This window comes from Guyanagaster necrorhizus, assembly GCF_019112545.1.
Source record: "Guyanagaster necrorhizus MCA 3950 unplaced genomic scaffold BT62scaffold_4, whole genome shotgun sequence".
Taxonomy (NCBI): Eukaryota; Fungi; Basidiomycota; class Agaricomycetes; order Agaricales; family Physalacriaceae; genus Guyanagaster; species Guyanagaster necrorhizus.
Window position 1 is genome coordinate 1,973,169 of NW_025064883.1, and position 13,315 is coordinate 1,986,483.

Genomic DNA, 13,315 nt, shown 5'->3' on the forward strand with positions numbered 1-13,315 from the left:
AGTGAGCTTTGGGATGGCTCGGGGACGAAAACGGAGTCGAGGGAAGACACTGTTTCTACCACATCGAATTGTTTATGCTGAATTAACTGCGACGCTAGAAGATTACAATGTTAGATTTATGACGGATGAATGTCGTGGAGGCACATACGTGTAGTACTCTTCCAAATAGAGGTGTATGCGGTAAGCCCCAGCTGGGATTCGTACGCACGTAGAAGTACGGCTCTTTATCTCGACAGACAATATCTCAGCAAGGTGGGTTACTATATGGGTCCTTGTTTAATCCCGGTATACCAACTCGGTTTCATGCAGTGTCCAATGGCGATGACCTTGTCCATCTAGGTAACACCAAACGGGAACCGAATAGCCAAACGCATGAACAGCCCAGTGTACGGATGGCTTCCACATCGAAATGGCTCAGGCACAGTTGTATGCCTCTGGAAAGACCGAGCTCCCTGCATCAATGCCCCACAGACGATGCGAGATACGTGCCGATGTCGATGGAAATGGCGGTTAAAGAAGGGAATAAATCTGATGGAATATTGAGGATGGAGTCGGACTGCTCCTGGATTCTGACCTAAGTATGTCGCTGTATGTGCCATTCCATCTTGATCGACACAGATGCGCAACTATCCTCCTTTCAGGTCAACAGATCCCAGCTTCTGGACTGTTTTTTTGGGTAATATTCGTGGATGAAAAGCGGCGTGACAAAGATGAAGGAGGGATACATCAGAAGTGCATGTCTCTTCGCCAAACACGCTCGTACATGGGTCTAAGCAGTGCTTGTCCCAAATGCAACGATGCGTCGAGCTTCATCGTTAATAAGAAGCAGGATATTGCCAGAGCTACACAGATAGTCTGTTGCCACGTTAGACGAACGATACAGAGGGAAAACTTTTAGCGAGTGAAGGATCTTGGGGGTGCAAATAGCATCTTTTGGTGATAAATCGGACGCGAGGCTGGGAACCGCGAAGGATGTTCAGGCATCTCAATGATTTTGGTGTCGGTTGACTGATCATTTTATTCTAGTATGTTTATAAATATATACGCTCCCCACATTCGAAGTTGCTCACGGTGGATCTAACTTGAGTTCTCTGGGAACGTATGAACCGATAGCAAGTTAGACTTATAACCGGTCGCGTTCCATCTAACAGCAAGTGGCAGGAGTCCAGTCTGGATGGCTCTCCTGATTAGGCAATTCGTTGATTTACATACCTTGACCCTTCACAACTTCAACTTGTTCACGCTCCGGTCACTAGCCTGAGAATCAGCTTCTTTCGATTCGTTCCTATCTTTCACCTGTCGGGCAGGCCAAGTAGCCCACTTTTACGGAGACACTACACAGAAACCATCAGACACGTCGCGACCACACCATGCAGAGCTGGGAGCTTTTCCGCGTCTCAAGGTTATCTAGGCGCTTAGGTAGCTTCTGTGAATGATTGATTTTTTGCCTTTCGAAGCTTTCCTTGGGGTCTGAATTTGGCATTGTTTTTCATGAAGCATGTTTCCATGCCTTTATAAACCAGAAAGCGGCATGACCATGATGCAACCATGTCTCCCAAGCAGAGATATCGCAGCGACCTTTTCAGCCCTGAAAAGTTCGCCTCGGCTCATCTGCTTGATTCTGCATTAGAGGAGCTGAAAGGCATTCTCACAAAGCATAATTTCAAGCATGTTTTTCAAGACCTACTCGACAATGAGAGCCCTCGCGTTCTTCTATTGGTCTTGTCATGTAAGTTGACATCGTTGAGGTATCTGATGGTCTATCAGGCTCTTATATCTTCACAGCTTTGAGTGAGACCACACCGTTGATTTCGTGGCTGCTGGAGTCCTTTCCTTCCGAGCCTGCGAATTACGATGCGACGGTCCACTACAACATTATATCTCGCATATCGACAGAGCTCATTTCCTCCTCTTTGATCAAAGAAAAAGAACCGTGTGCCCGATACCATGAAATAGCTCAGATCGCGCCCAAAGTTTTGAAATCTCTTGTCTCCTTCCTTGGGCGCATCGGATCAGAACATTACGAGGGAAAGGCTCACATGAGCAAGTTTCAGCAAACGAAGGAAGACGGTCCTTTCGCTTTTGTCAAAAAGGATTTCGATATTTTGAAGATCGACATCCCTGAAACTTCCAGTGAGACATCTGTCTCCATGGATCATGTTTTGCAAAGTCAGAAGGACACACTCAAGGTAAGTGCTGCTCTATTGGTATGTTCCTCATTGATAGCTGATACGTACCCAGTTCTATTTAGAGCTGCTCCGTCGTCCTGAGATATATGTATCTCTCAAGGAGCATTGTATCGTTTCTGAGGAGGAGAGGATTGCTCCGGGGCCCGTGGTCGAGCCGCCCTCCGCATATCCGATCGTTCAGCCGATGAAGTCGTATGTTTTCATGTCCTTTCGTAAAATGACATCACATTGATATTGACGAAGGGCATTATACTTTGACACTACTGACGGTTTTGGGAAATGGACGGTCATCATATCTACGAACGCTGACAATTTTTTGCGGAGAACGCACAAGAAAGATCTTTACACGTTTAACATCACCGTGAAGAAGATCAAGTACGTGTCACCTCACATGGTATCATATATTAAGTGTGCTTATCGGGATATATTGTAGGGAGCTCTCCTGTGGTCACTTCACTGTCAACAATCAGAAGCGTTTGAGCGGAAGAGCGACTGAAGTCCCTATCTTCATGGCTAAAGTAACTTGTAATCTAAGACTCATCGTGGGACACCTATTTCTTATCCCGGACATCGCTGACGCCACCTTGCAGTATCAAATTGACACAATCCCGGGTGACGAAAAGGTAAGTTCGGAGGATAAGGTTGTAATGCAAGTTACTAAATTACGTTGATTCATTGGCAGAGAGAGCAACAAGGTAAGTTAATGTTTATATCTATTTGGTTTTTCCTTACGGGTCTTGAAGCTCTGAAAATTTTCGGTATATATACCCATGCTCAAATTGACAATCGTCTGTGGAGTTCTATCAGTAGTCAGCTTAGGAAAAAGGGAGAGGAATACCGAAAAAGGTAACTTTTTGTCATGGTAACTATTGAATGCCTGTAGGCTAAACGTGATGATACAGATGCGCAGTTAGGATGCCCGCAGATTCTCAAGCATCGAAGAACATTTTTATACCGGCGTTCTTCCCCCCACTACCTGAAGTGTTGCCTTCAGAGATTGAAGGCATACCGGATTTACGTCCTGATGAAACGGTTGAGGTTGATTTGACATCTTTTTTTCCCTCTTAACCAAATACTGACCATTATACTCAGGTCCATTCAAGACTCCTGTAAGCCATATAGAGAGGACCTGATTCCTGTTCATTGAATCTCCTACAGATTTGAGAAATACGTCACATTCTCGCAGGTACGTTCTCGTGGTAACGAGGGAATAACGATTTAACTATGAAGATGTATAGCCATTTTTGAATAGTACGTATCGGGACTGCTGTCCGAAAAGTTGGTCTTGATCTGTTTTGGTAGCCATCCTAGCGGATGTGAATGTGATCTTTCCTCATACGGTTTCGTGCGCCACTATGTTTGGCTCTCCCTGTTGATTTTCTGACAGCATGTATTCACAGCATGCAAGAGACACGAATTATAGAACATCCAAAGTCCTGCTACGTTATAGGCCGCAGTGGCACAGGGTATGCACGAGCACTTCGCCGATTTCATTCTCTTACTCACACCTATTTGACATAGGAAAACCACTACCATTTTATTCAAGATGTTGCTCATCGAGCAGACGTTTCGACTCATGGAATCGGGTTTGCCTCGCCCTCGTCAGGTCTTTGTAACCAAGTCTAGAATGCTTGCAAAGAAAGTGCAAGAGGATTTTTCGAACCTGGCCAGTTCCTTAGCAATAGCATCACGGCCGTCCGCTGACCTCATGAACCTATCGAGAGCTCAGTACCAAGATGATATAGGGCTAATTGATATCGATGACATCGTCGATTGGCGGACTGATTTACCAGCCAAGTACAGTGAACTCGAGGAGAGGCATTTCCCGTTATTTATCACGTTTGATGGTGTAAGCAGCAGCTCTTTTTTGTTGATGCTTCTCATTTCTTCCGATCATAGCTTTGCGAGATGTTGGAAGCAGACATGGGCGCTCAAACGTCTACTAGCATCGAACGCAACAAGTCTCACATGAGTGTCATCACTCTCGAGTCATTTTTCGAATACTACTGGTCTTATTTTCCTGAGCCATTGGTCAAAGGATTAGGTTTCTTCTCTCTTTTGTTTACATGTTGGCATTAAAACAGTGTTCATTTCAGATCCCACCTTGGTATTCAGTCAAATTATAGGTAACATATTCATCTCTTGCATCAAATGGTCTAACCTGAATCCCTGAACAGGCGTCATCAAAGGCTCGAAGGAGACACTGAGTGAAGAGAAGCGGCATCTTAGCAGAGCCACTTACCTTGATCTCAGTAAACGCCAGCAATCTACATTTGCTGACCGGAGGGGTGAAGTGTACAAGCTCTTCGAGCTGTATATGCACAAGAAGAAAGTTCGGGGAGATTACGACACTGCAGACCGGTAAGGTCTTCATCAAAGTTCCACCGTGACGAGTGGAAGATAATCTGTATGTAGGACTCATAATATCTTGAAGTATTTTACGGAGCAAGGCATCCCTGGACAAGGACTCGACCATTTGTGAGTCCTCTACTCGTACTCTTCGTCTGTTATCGATATCATTACAGATATGTCGACGAAGTACAGGATAACATGCTCATTGACACTATGGGTAATTATCTTCTCTTATCTTCTCATATGTTCGCTGACCAACTTGTCATTTAGTCTTGAGAGCACTATGTAGCAATGCGGATGGTCTCTTCTGGGCAGGCGACACTGCGCAGACCATCTCCGTTGGAAGTGCTTTCCGTTTCAATGGTTTGAAGGCATTTCAGTGGGAAATTGAGGTGTGATTGACTAGGAATATTTCTTCTATGCAGGTCTAATTAGACGAGTAGGATCAGTACCAGAGGAAGCGGGGACTTGGAGCTGGCAAAACCAAGGGGCCACCAGAAACATTTCAACTGGCCGTGAATTATAGGACCCATGCAGGCATTGTTAATTTTGCGCATTCTGTCATCGACCTTATCACAGTTTTTTGGAAGGATTCCATTGATCGCCTTTCTCCAGAAATAAGCAGTGTAGATGGAACCAAACCTGTCTTTTTTAAGACTGAAGATTCCACCCAATTGGCGCAGTTCATCCTTGGTGATGTTGGCAAATATATCGAGTTCGGTGCCCAGCAATGTTAGTCCCCTGTTATCTGCATTGAAGTCAGCTAACTTCCGGTTTCTGGCACATGCAGGCATCATTGTTAGAAATGAAACGGCAAGAGAGAGATTTCGACAACAAGTCGGTGAAGTCGGTCTCGTGCTGTTCGGGTTCCTTCGGTTGTTATGTTATCAAACTACTGATGGCTAATTTTATAGCACTATATACGAAAGTAAAGGGCTTGAATTCAATGATGTGGGTCAAAATGCTATGCTACAAGAAGATTTTCTCACTGTTATGTTATGTCCCTTCAGGTCCTGCTTTACGACTTCTTTGCTGACTCACTCGCTGGTCCCGCACAATGGCGGGTTGTATTGAATGCCATCGAAGAGACTAATGAGGATCCGAAGAACCTGCCTCCACGATTTGATAGCATTCGCCACGCCAGCATTTGTGATGAGGTCAGCATGAATTACTCTGTTTCTTGGATTGGAGACCAAAGTAATAACACTCTTCAGCTAAAATTCCTGTACGTCGCGATAACTAGGGCCCGTGAAAACATCTGGATTGTCGATGGTTCTGAGACGGGAGAACCCATGAGGGTAGGTTGTTATTCTTCTGTCCAGACCGCAGCTGCACTGTTCTTATCCCCAATAATCAAGATCTTTTGGATGAGGAAAGATTTGATCCAAAATTACACTCTGGGATCTTATACCTCTCAACTTGCATCCTCATCGACATCAGAAAAATGGGCTTCAAGGGGACGTGAACTTTTCTACCGGAAGCAATTCTCCGACGCCAAGCACTGCTATATCAGGGCCAACCTTCCTATCCTAGCATCCATTGCAGGTGCCTATGATTTGCGGGTGAAGGCCCGTAAAGTCATTGGTACGTCGAAACCAAAGATGCTTGAACGGAATTCTTGCTTTTCAGAAGCTGCCATCTCGTTCTCCGAATGCGCTACCATCACATCGAGCTCAAAGGCTTCTTTGATGTACTTCAGGATCAGTGGCGAATGTTTTGAACAAGCTGACCAAAAGTGTCGAGCTGCAAAAATGTTTTTCCAGGCTCAAGAGTACAACCATTCTACGGAGCTGTATAGAGATCTCGGCAAATTTGACGAGGCCGTGGCGATTGTGAAAGCCCATGGAGACGAGATGTCGTCAAAAGTTGTCAAAAATGTCATCGAACTCGCCAGACTGACATACTTCTCTAACCGCCAAATGAAGTAAGTTCTTTCTTAGGGTGTAAAATACTGGTCATTCTCAATTTCCTCAACAGAAAGGCCCACGAGTTATTTGACTCGCCCGAAGAAGAATTGGAGTATCTGGAAGAAAGAGATCTTGATATCGCTCTTGCAGATTTACTTGAAACAATGGGACGATGTAGTGAAGCTGCTGAACTTCATTATTTTGAGGGTCGCAGAGAAGAAGCTATTGACCTCTTTCTTCGCGAAGCAGAAAACAAAAGTGCTTTGCGTCGGGCTCAAGAATGTATCCTCGAAGAACTTTGGCATAGGATTTCTTTTGGTGCGGACTCTCGTGCTATATGCTCAGATCTCGGAGTGTCGCGGCTGATGCGGTTTGCTTCGCGGTTTGATACAGCTTTGATGGGAAAAACTGAAGCCGCTGAAGTAAGTTCCGATTGCATGTCCTATTCATCACAACTGACAGAGGTACTCTTTCAGCTGTTCATGTTTACCGCCATTATGCAGGATGACGTGTCTCGACTGCGTGAGCTGGCATTGGAATTCCACAAAGTTGGCCATAGTTCTGCGACCTTGCTGTGTCTAGATCAATATTTTTCTCGGGCACCTCGAATTCAAGACTTGGCACTTGTTGACGCAATCGAAGAACTCAGCATGTTTTATACCTATGTGGACCTCCTTTCCGCTACAGCCTTCCGAACGGATCCTTGTGGAGATGTAGCGACTGCGACATTATTCGGTTTTCGGCGGATAGCAGAGAACGAGTTCCTTGTGCCCCAAAATACGTGGCTATACCGTTCAGTCGATCTTCGACCGAGGAACGTGATTAGGGATTCCGACTTGAACCTCAGGCTGTCAGTACCTGAACTACGTGAGCTATTTCAAGATGCTCTGAGAAGTCGTCTGAAGCAAAGGACCGCTACCGAAAATGACGAATGTGCGAGAAGCAAAGCGTTCATGCCTTGCCTCGTTTTTGCCGTATCTGGGTTTTGTAGACGGCCTAAATGCCCGGAAGCTCATGTATCACCTTTGGAGATAACTCCCGGTTACTATAATATGCGCGTTCGTCTGCACCTACAACAAATCTTGATCTTGCAGTCGCTCAGAGAGAATGCTCATGCAGATGTGGAACACAGAGGAACCAAGTACGTTGTCATTCCAGTTTTCTAGTTTCGGAATGTTTATTCCCGTATAGGTTTTGGCTCAACCGTCTTTACGAGGCTCTTTATCCACCCCATCATGTCTTTGGTTCTATTTCCGATCTCGCACTTTCTACAATTCCCGAGGCTGCGAAAGCATTGAACGTTATGAAAGATTGGGTGCGAACGCTTGTTTATAGCCAAGTGTATACACCCCAGACAACCTTCCTCACGGACGTGATGCGAGCAACCACTTTGACCTTCATGTTTGACCGAAGTCAAGCAGATTATCTTAGAAATGCGGCATATTTCAGCACACGCCCTCCACTTGTGTACATTCGTCGAGGTGGTTCTCCCATCCTACCGGAGCTTCTGGGTGCGATGTCGGGGACGCATACATGGTCCCTCGCTGCCGGTTTTGCATTCGTCGAGCAAGTCCTCTTCTTGATCCATCTATATTTATGTTTTGATTTCTTTTCCTAGGCATGTTATCGAGCGACAATTACCTATTAACGTAGGCGTTCTATGTGACCTCGTAGACTTTCTTTGCAGCTCTGTCATACTTTGTGGTCGTCGCCCTGGAATGACAGTGATGCACGACGTAACAGTCCCTCGCAGCTGGCTTCTACGTTTCATCAAGCATGACTCGCTGTACTTAAACCCGGAGATACAAACGAACACATTTCACTTGCTTTTGACGCCTATGCGGGATCTTTTAGAGCAGTTGTACGACGGCAATGGTTCTGGTAGGTGCTCTGCTTGAATTTTCTTCCTCATTCTCATAGGACCCACAATGCATCAGAATATCTTTTGTATGGACCTACCAGAAATCTTTCAAATGTGCCAGCAGTAATTCGTGATGTTTATATGACCAGAATGTAAGTCCAATGCTGTATCCATTGTCGCACTTTGTACTCATGATAGTATTATACTAGATGCAAGGCCATTGGGCTACGTTAGTGTCTCCTTATAACTCATGAAACGTGTTGACTGTTCACTTAGTGGGCTACAATATCCGTAGCGATATTTTAAGGAATAACATCCGGAAGTTGCTGTTGTCCCTGCGCCGTGAAGGATGCTTGTTACCTTCTTTCTATAGTCGGTGCGTGATAACAAGTCGGACAGGCAGTTGTAATCTTATAGGGCCTTTACAGATACGTTGATGCTGCAAGCGACTCGTGGGCCGAACTTGCAAAGGCTATACGCCTTTCGCTGCAATACGATACTATGGACGAGATGATTCACCTTGTTCATAAGAGCCAGGTTCCGGCAAGGGATTGCGCCTTGATAGGAGTTCGTCAGGTTGTCTACGACAATCTGATGGAAATCCAAGAGCTGCTTGATCCCAATTCGTCAGTATACAGCCAGTCCGAATCGCTGATTGAGGTTTCCACGCAGTTGGCATTGGACGACCAAGCAGATGAGATGGAATGCCCTTTGTATGCAGAGAGTGTTCGTGACGAAGAAGATTCCGTCGATGAAATTGACGACACTATTGTTGCCATTCCAATACAAGATATGCCACGACTGGAGCCATCAACTGAAGAGACAGCTGCTGCATCCTTGATTCAACGGGTATACAGGAAAGTCCTTCGTCATCGACGAGGCATTGCCAAGAGTGGGATGGCAGGCCTTCGCGCGCAAATATATGCCTCATGCACTAAAGAAGTACCTCGGCTTGGTGATAACCCTGGACTATATCTTCGCTTCTTTCTGGGTCCACTCCCGCACATTTTAGCCTGTCTCGAGATAGTTCGTATCGATTCGTTAAACCAAAAACAAAAGACGAAAAAGAGGTTTCTAGATTGCAGTCTTGACGAGCTTGATGCACTTGATGGCTTGTTGATGCAGATCAAGTACGCATTACCACTTCTACGGGCGATAACTGACACGATCGACATTTTCAACAGCAAGGCGAGCAAGGCTGCAGTCATATTACAAAAGCAGCTCAGCCCAAGTTCTGCTTTCCATGAGCGTTGTGACGGCAAGGAACTCGAGCAACTAGTGGAAGAGGTTAAGGTTCTGGTTTCTTCTCTCTCTTTTAAAACCTCGTCAAACTTATCGGATGACCTGCACCTCGCTATCAAAGGGATTTCAACCGCACGTTCATCCACAGGTGCACGCAAAGAGCCGACGCTCAAGATTCGGCGATGATTACTATTACCGATTCTTGTCTTATCAATCTGTAGTCTGGAATATGAAATTCCCCTTTGATTTACACACCCATAAATCATCGCTGAATCCACATAGTGATGATGGTGAGAGGGAGGGTATCGTAGGATTAACCTGTTTGATTGAAGGTTCATATCTACAAGATGAAGGATCACTATAGCCAAGATGATATATCTGCCTTTTTCCACCTTTTCTCTGTGACAAGAAACGGGGCAGGAAGCCAATGAGGGTCTTTGCCAAGAATGATGTACGCCAATGCCTTTCCACTCATCCAAGCGTGGACCATGCCCTCTCCGGAATAGCCTGCCGCAATCCACTCTGCACCTCCCTCCCCCCTGCCCGACACCTTTGAAGGAAGGCCCCCGACCCATGGCAGGCCATCCGCAGAGATGCCCAAAATGCCGGACCACACCTTCTTCACGCGTCCCTTCTCAAAGTGGTCGTCGTCATCCACGTCTGCAGACTCGCCTCCCCACCATTTCCCGAAATACGCTGCCAGTGCCCCGCCAAGATAGGCTGATACACGAAACTCGACTTGGCTGTCGTCAGCACACCCGACGGCGTCAAAGAAGGACGGAGAGCCCATCTCGACACCACCGCCAAACATAAACTCTGCCTGGGGTTTCTCGTCGAGTCTCGCCCTGGGATCAGGCGGCTGCTGAGTGAGGTAGTCCCATCGATCCTCGGACGCGCCTGGGTACAGCACAAACGACCGCGTACCGAGCCACCCGCCGTCCAAACCTGTTCCTGCGCGCTGTGCAGTCATATGGCCTCGTAATGGAACGATCTTTTCCCGCATCGGCGCGAGGAGGTGGGATGACCATCCATTTGTAGCGTGGACGATGTGCTCGGTGCGGATGTCGCCGCGGGGAGTGTGGACGATGTTGGCGTCGATGGAGAGACACGGAGTGTGGGTGTACAGCCGAAAGGATGGGTACGCCTTGAGGAGGCGCGAGAGAATGCCGGTGACGAATCGATATGGATGGATGGCCCCACCCGTCGTGGAGATGACTCCACACACCCCATCTGCGAGTTGCATCCCCGCCGAGCCCTCCACCGTATCCCAGCCACCCTTCTCACTCGACAGCTCCTCCAAGTAGCGCCCTAGCTTCTCCTTTGCTCCCTCAAACACCTCTTTATCAAAAAACACATCGTACGTCTCCACCTTGCGACACTGGCTCTCTTTCGTCAAACCCTCTTCCTCTGCAACCCTAATCAGCTCATCCAGATGCGACAGTCGAAACTCGATAATCTGCTTCGCTGCCTCGGCACCATGCTTCTTCTTCAAATCAAGATAGTCATGGTATAGCGGTGGCGTGATATGTCCCCCATTCCGCGCTGTGGCCCCAGAGCACGCATCCCTCGCTTCCAGCATCACAACCTCCAATGACCTGTCCCCATTAAGCAGCGTACGCGCAAATGCTGTACCTGTTATCCCAGACCCGATAATCACAACATCCGCACTTTCTGGCAGAGCTGCAATCGAGCCTTCCTTTTGTATGGGCGACGCTGGGATCGACCAGAAAGGAATCGTGGGATTAGACACCGGAAGTCCAGGAGACTGGCTTATCCGTTTCGAGACACGCCGGTACGAAGAAACAATCCCCCGTATAGTTTCGATAGTCACTCGGATAAGCGAAAATAACGAAACCATAGCTCTGTGTTATCACACAATTATCAGGCCACTGACCGTTATTATCACAGGAACAGGATCGCCGGACCGCGTAAAACTTATGCCACATATAGTCATGAACGCCATTTTGACAACAAAAAGATAGCGGCCCCTCTGACAAGTCCTCTTTCTCTCGTATACGGCTTAGCCGATCATTACTTCAACAGAGTCCGATATACATACTTGGTTGTAAATACATCGCTGCTTCCTTTACACACCTGATTTGTTGCCATATCACTCCCTTCTTAAAATATCGGACAAAGTCGACGACTCTGGTCTCCGGCCGCAGCCCAAGCGGAGGTATTTGGCGGAGGATATGACATCGTATATGAATCAGTACTGGTGCAGAACCGCGCATTCAAATGGCTGTCTTTGTGGGTACCTCTTCTTTTTTGTTTCTCGAATTCTTGCTAATGCCAATCAGAATGCAAACAGCGGGGTAAAGGTCTTTCTCATTGGAATGGGCATGTCTAACGCTTTGATATCCATAAATAATGCGGCCACGCAGAGAGGTCGATATAATAGGGAACTTCCGATATGCAGACACATACAAAGAAGCACTCGAGTTACTTGCTAGCAGTAAGCATTGCGGTATTCGCGATGCGATGAAGCTAATGCTTTGTTTAGACTCAATACCTCCAATAATGGATCTCGTAACACACCGTGTGCCGTTCAATGTCGATGCAGTAAAGAAGGCATTTGAGGCTATGGCCAGGGGGAGAGGATAGCTGGTGATCAAAATCATTATTGGCAGTGAATGACAAAGAAATCTTCCTCCATCTGTGGACCTCGCTAGTTTTGCAAGCAAGTGAAGACACGCGGCAGAGAAACCACAATGCATTCGTCCGTGAAGCCCCATATACTCTCAGGAGAAAAACGGCAGTCCATATCTTATGTATGCAAGCTGTCAGGTGAGCAACTAAGGCACCTATAGTCTATCCTGAGCCGGGTTACTTGTGTTAGCTGACAGTGTCTTATTGCAGAATGTCCATGACTATGTTGCTGGCAGGAGCAGAGGTGTTTCGGGGTAGTTGTAATGGAAGTCGGAGAAAAGAGTGACTATTAGAACTTCCCACGCCTCTTTCTCTACCATGGGGTTACGATCTCTTCATGTCGCCGCCAAACTGAATGGGCCAAAGTGATCTGACGTGGGTTGGTTCGTTTCAGGCTTCTGGTGGACAGACAGTTCAACATCATTCTTGGCACTCGCCTTGACGCGTTGGCGTACCTGATCATGGCTGCTGATCCCCCGAGTCGGTACTTTTGGCGCAGCTAGAGTACCACCCTGGGTATGTGGAGACCGTGAAGGCGTGTATCAACGTGCGCCCGTCCGATGGAAAGGAGGTGTACCATCGGAGGGATGGTGAGGCGTTTGAACTATGAGAGGGACTGTCAGATAAAATGCTTATGGGGAAGATCATGGTGCAGGTCAAGGAAAGCGGGAGGTTTGGGGATATTTTGGGGCGTATCTCGTTGGATGGACTTTCTCGGTACTGTATGTATATTCTATATTTTCATGCTATATTTAAACAAGCTCTTTTTTTTGTAGAATAAAGCATCCTCTTCGCCCCAAGGACTAATACATCTCTTGCTGTCGTACCCCTAATTCACATAATGCGACATTATTTTTTTTTTCCGAAAACAATCTTCAAGATATGGAGCCAGCACCAGCTACTGTGCCTCTTGACTGAATATCTGCTATCGTCACTCTCGGTCCATGAAAGACATCTTTATCGTGAATAGCATTACGGGGCAGGCCACGAGGTGATAATCTATCTGCGTAATGGCAGATCGCCCATCGTTCATCCGATTACCGGCCCGGTCGTTTCTGTCTCTTGCGCCCCCAAAATTCACACTGCAGCAACAATACTTGATGAAACTCATAGGA

The 13,315-nt window shown here is 46.8% G+C and overlaps 4 protein-coding genes across 4 annotated transcripts; 3 read left to right on the top strand and 1 right to left on the bottom strand.

The window, feature by feature from the left end:
- Window positions 1-502: 502 nt before the first annotated feature.
- On the top strand, window positions 503-912 carry BT62DRAFT_928122 (uncharacterized protein). Its single transcript, XM_043185443.1, has one exon. The coding sequence runs from the start codon at window positions 581-583 to the stop codon at window positions 896-898; it is 318 nt and encodes a 105-aa protein (XP_043044342.1). The 5' UTR covers window positions 503-580; the 3' UTR covers window positions 899-912.
- Window positions 913-1,548: 636 nt separating this feature from the next.
- On the top strand, window positions 1,549-9,737 carry BT62DRAFT_1001658 (uncharacterized protein; the record flags this gene model as incomplete). The annotated part of the gene is made up of 33 exons (XM_043176761.1): window positions 1,549-1,729; window positions 1,768-2,189; window positions 2,242-2,378; window positions 2,433-2,564; window positions 2,623-2,812; window positions 2,872-2,884; window positions 2,933-3,035; window positions 3,092-3,227; window positions 3,282-3,298; window positions 3,348-3,375; window positions 3,428-3,440; window positions 3,492-3,534; window positions 3,590-3,655; window positions 3,711-4,038; window positions 4,089-4,233; window positions 4,286-4,315; window positions 4,367-4,550; window positions 4,605-4,667; window positions 4,715-4,758; window positions 4,812-4,933; window positions 4,985-5,273; window positions 5,332-5,401; window positions 5,456-5,492; window positions 5,552-6,125; window positions 6,171-6,465; window positions 6,519-6,870; window positions 6,925-7,589; window positions 7,640-8,046; window positions 8,102-8,329; window positions 8,386-8,461; window positions 8,519-8,538; window positions 8,586-8,685; window positions 8,738-9,737. 33 exons carry the CDS (start codon window positions 1,549-1,551, stop codon window positions 9,735-9,737), a joined length of 6,510 nt encoding a protein of 2,169 aa, XP_043044343.1.
- A 38-nt stretch (window positions 9,738-9,775) lies between these two features.
- On the bottom strand, window positions 9,776-11,465 carry BT62DRAFT_928125 (FAD dependent oxidoreductase). The gene has a single exon (XM_043185444.1). It carries the CDS (start codon window positions 11,407-11,409, stop codon window positions 9,910-9,912), a length of 1,500 nt encoding a protein of 499 aa, XP_043044344.1. The 5' UTR covers window positions 11,410-11,465; the 3' UTR covers window positions 9,776-9,909.
- Window positions 11,466-11,715: 250 nt separating this feature from the next.
- On the top strand, window positions 11,716-12,155 carry BT62DRAFT_928126 (uncharacterized protein; the record flags this gene model as incomplete). The annotated part of the gene is made up of 3 exons (XM_043185445.1): window positions 11,716-11,801; window positions 11,852-11,939; window positions 11,983-12,155. The coding sequence occupies exons 1-3, from the start codon at window positions 11,790-11,792 to the stop codon at window positions 12,153-12,155; spliced, it is 273 nt and encodes a 90-aa protein (XP_043044345.1). The 5' UTR covers window positions 11,716-11,789.
- Window positions 12,156-13,315: the final 1,160 nt, after the last annotated feature.

Excerpts from the sequence above, each read along its gene's own strand:
- BT62DRAFT_928122 (XM_043185443.1), top strand. The coding sequence starts at position 581 with ATGTCGCTGTATGTGCCATTCCATCTTGATCGACACAGATGCGCAACT.
- BT62DRAFT_928125 (XM_043185444.1), bottom strand. The coding sequence starts at position 11,409 with ATGGTTTCGTTATTTTCGCTTATCCGAGTGACTATCGAAACTATACGG.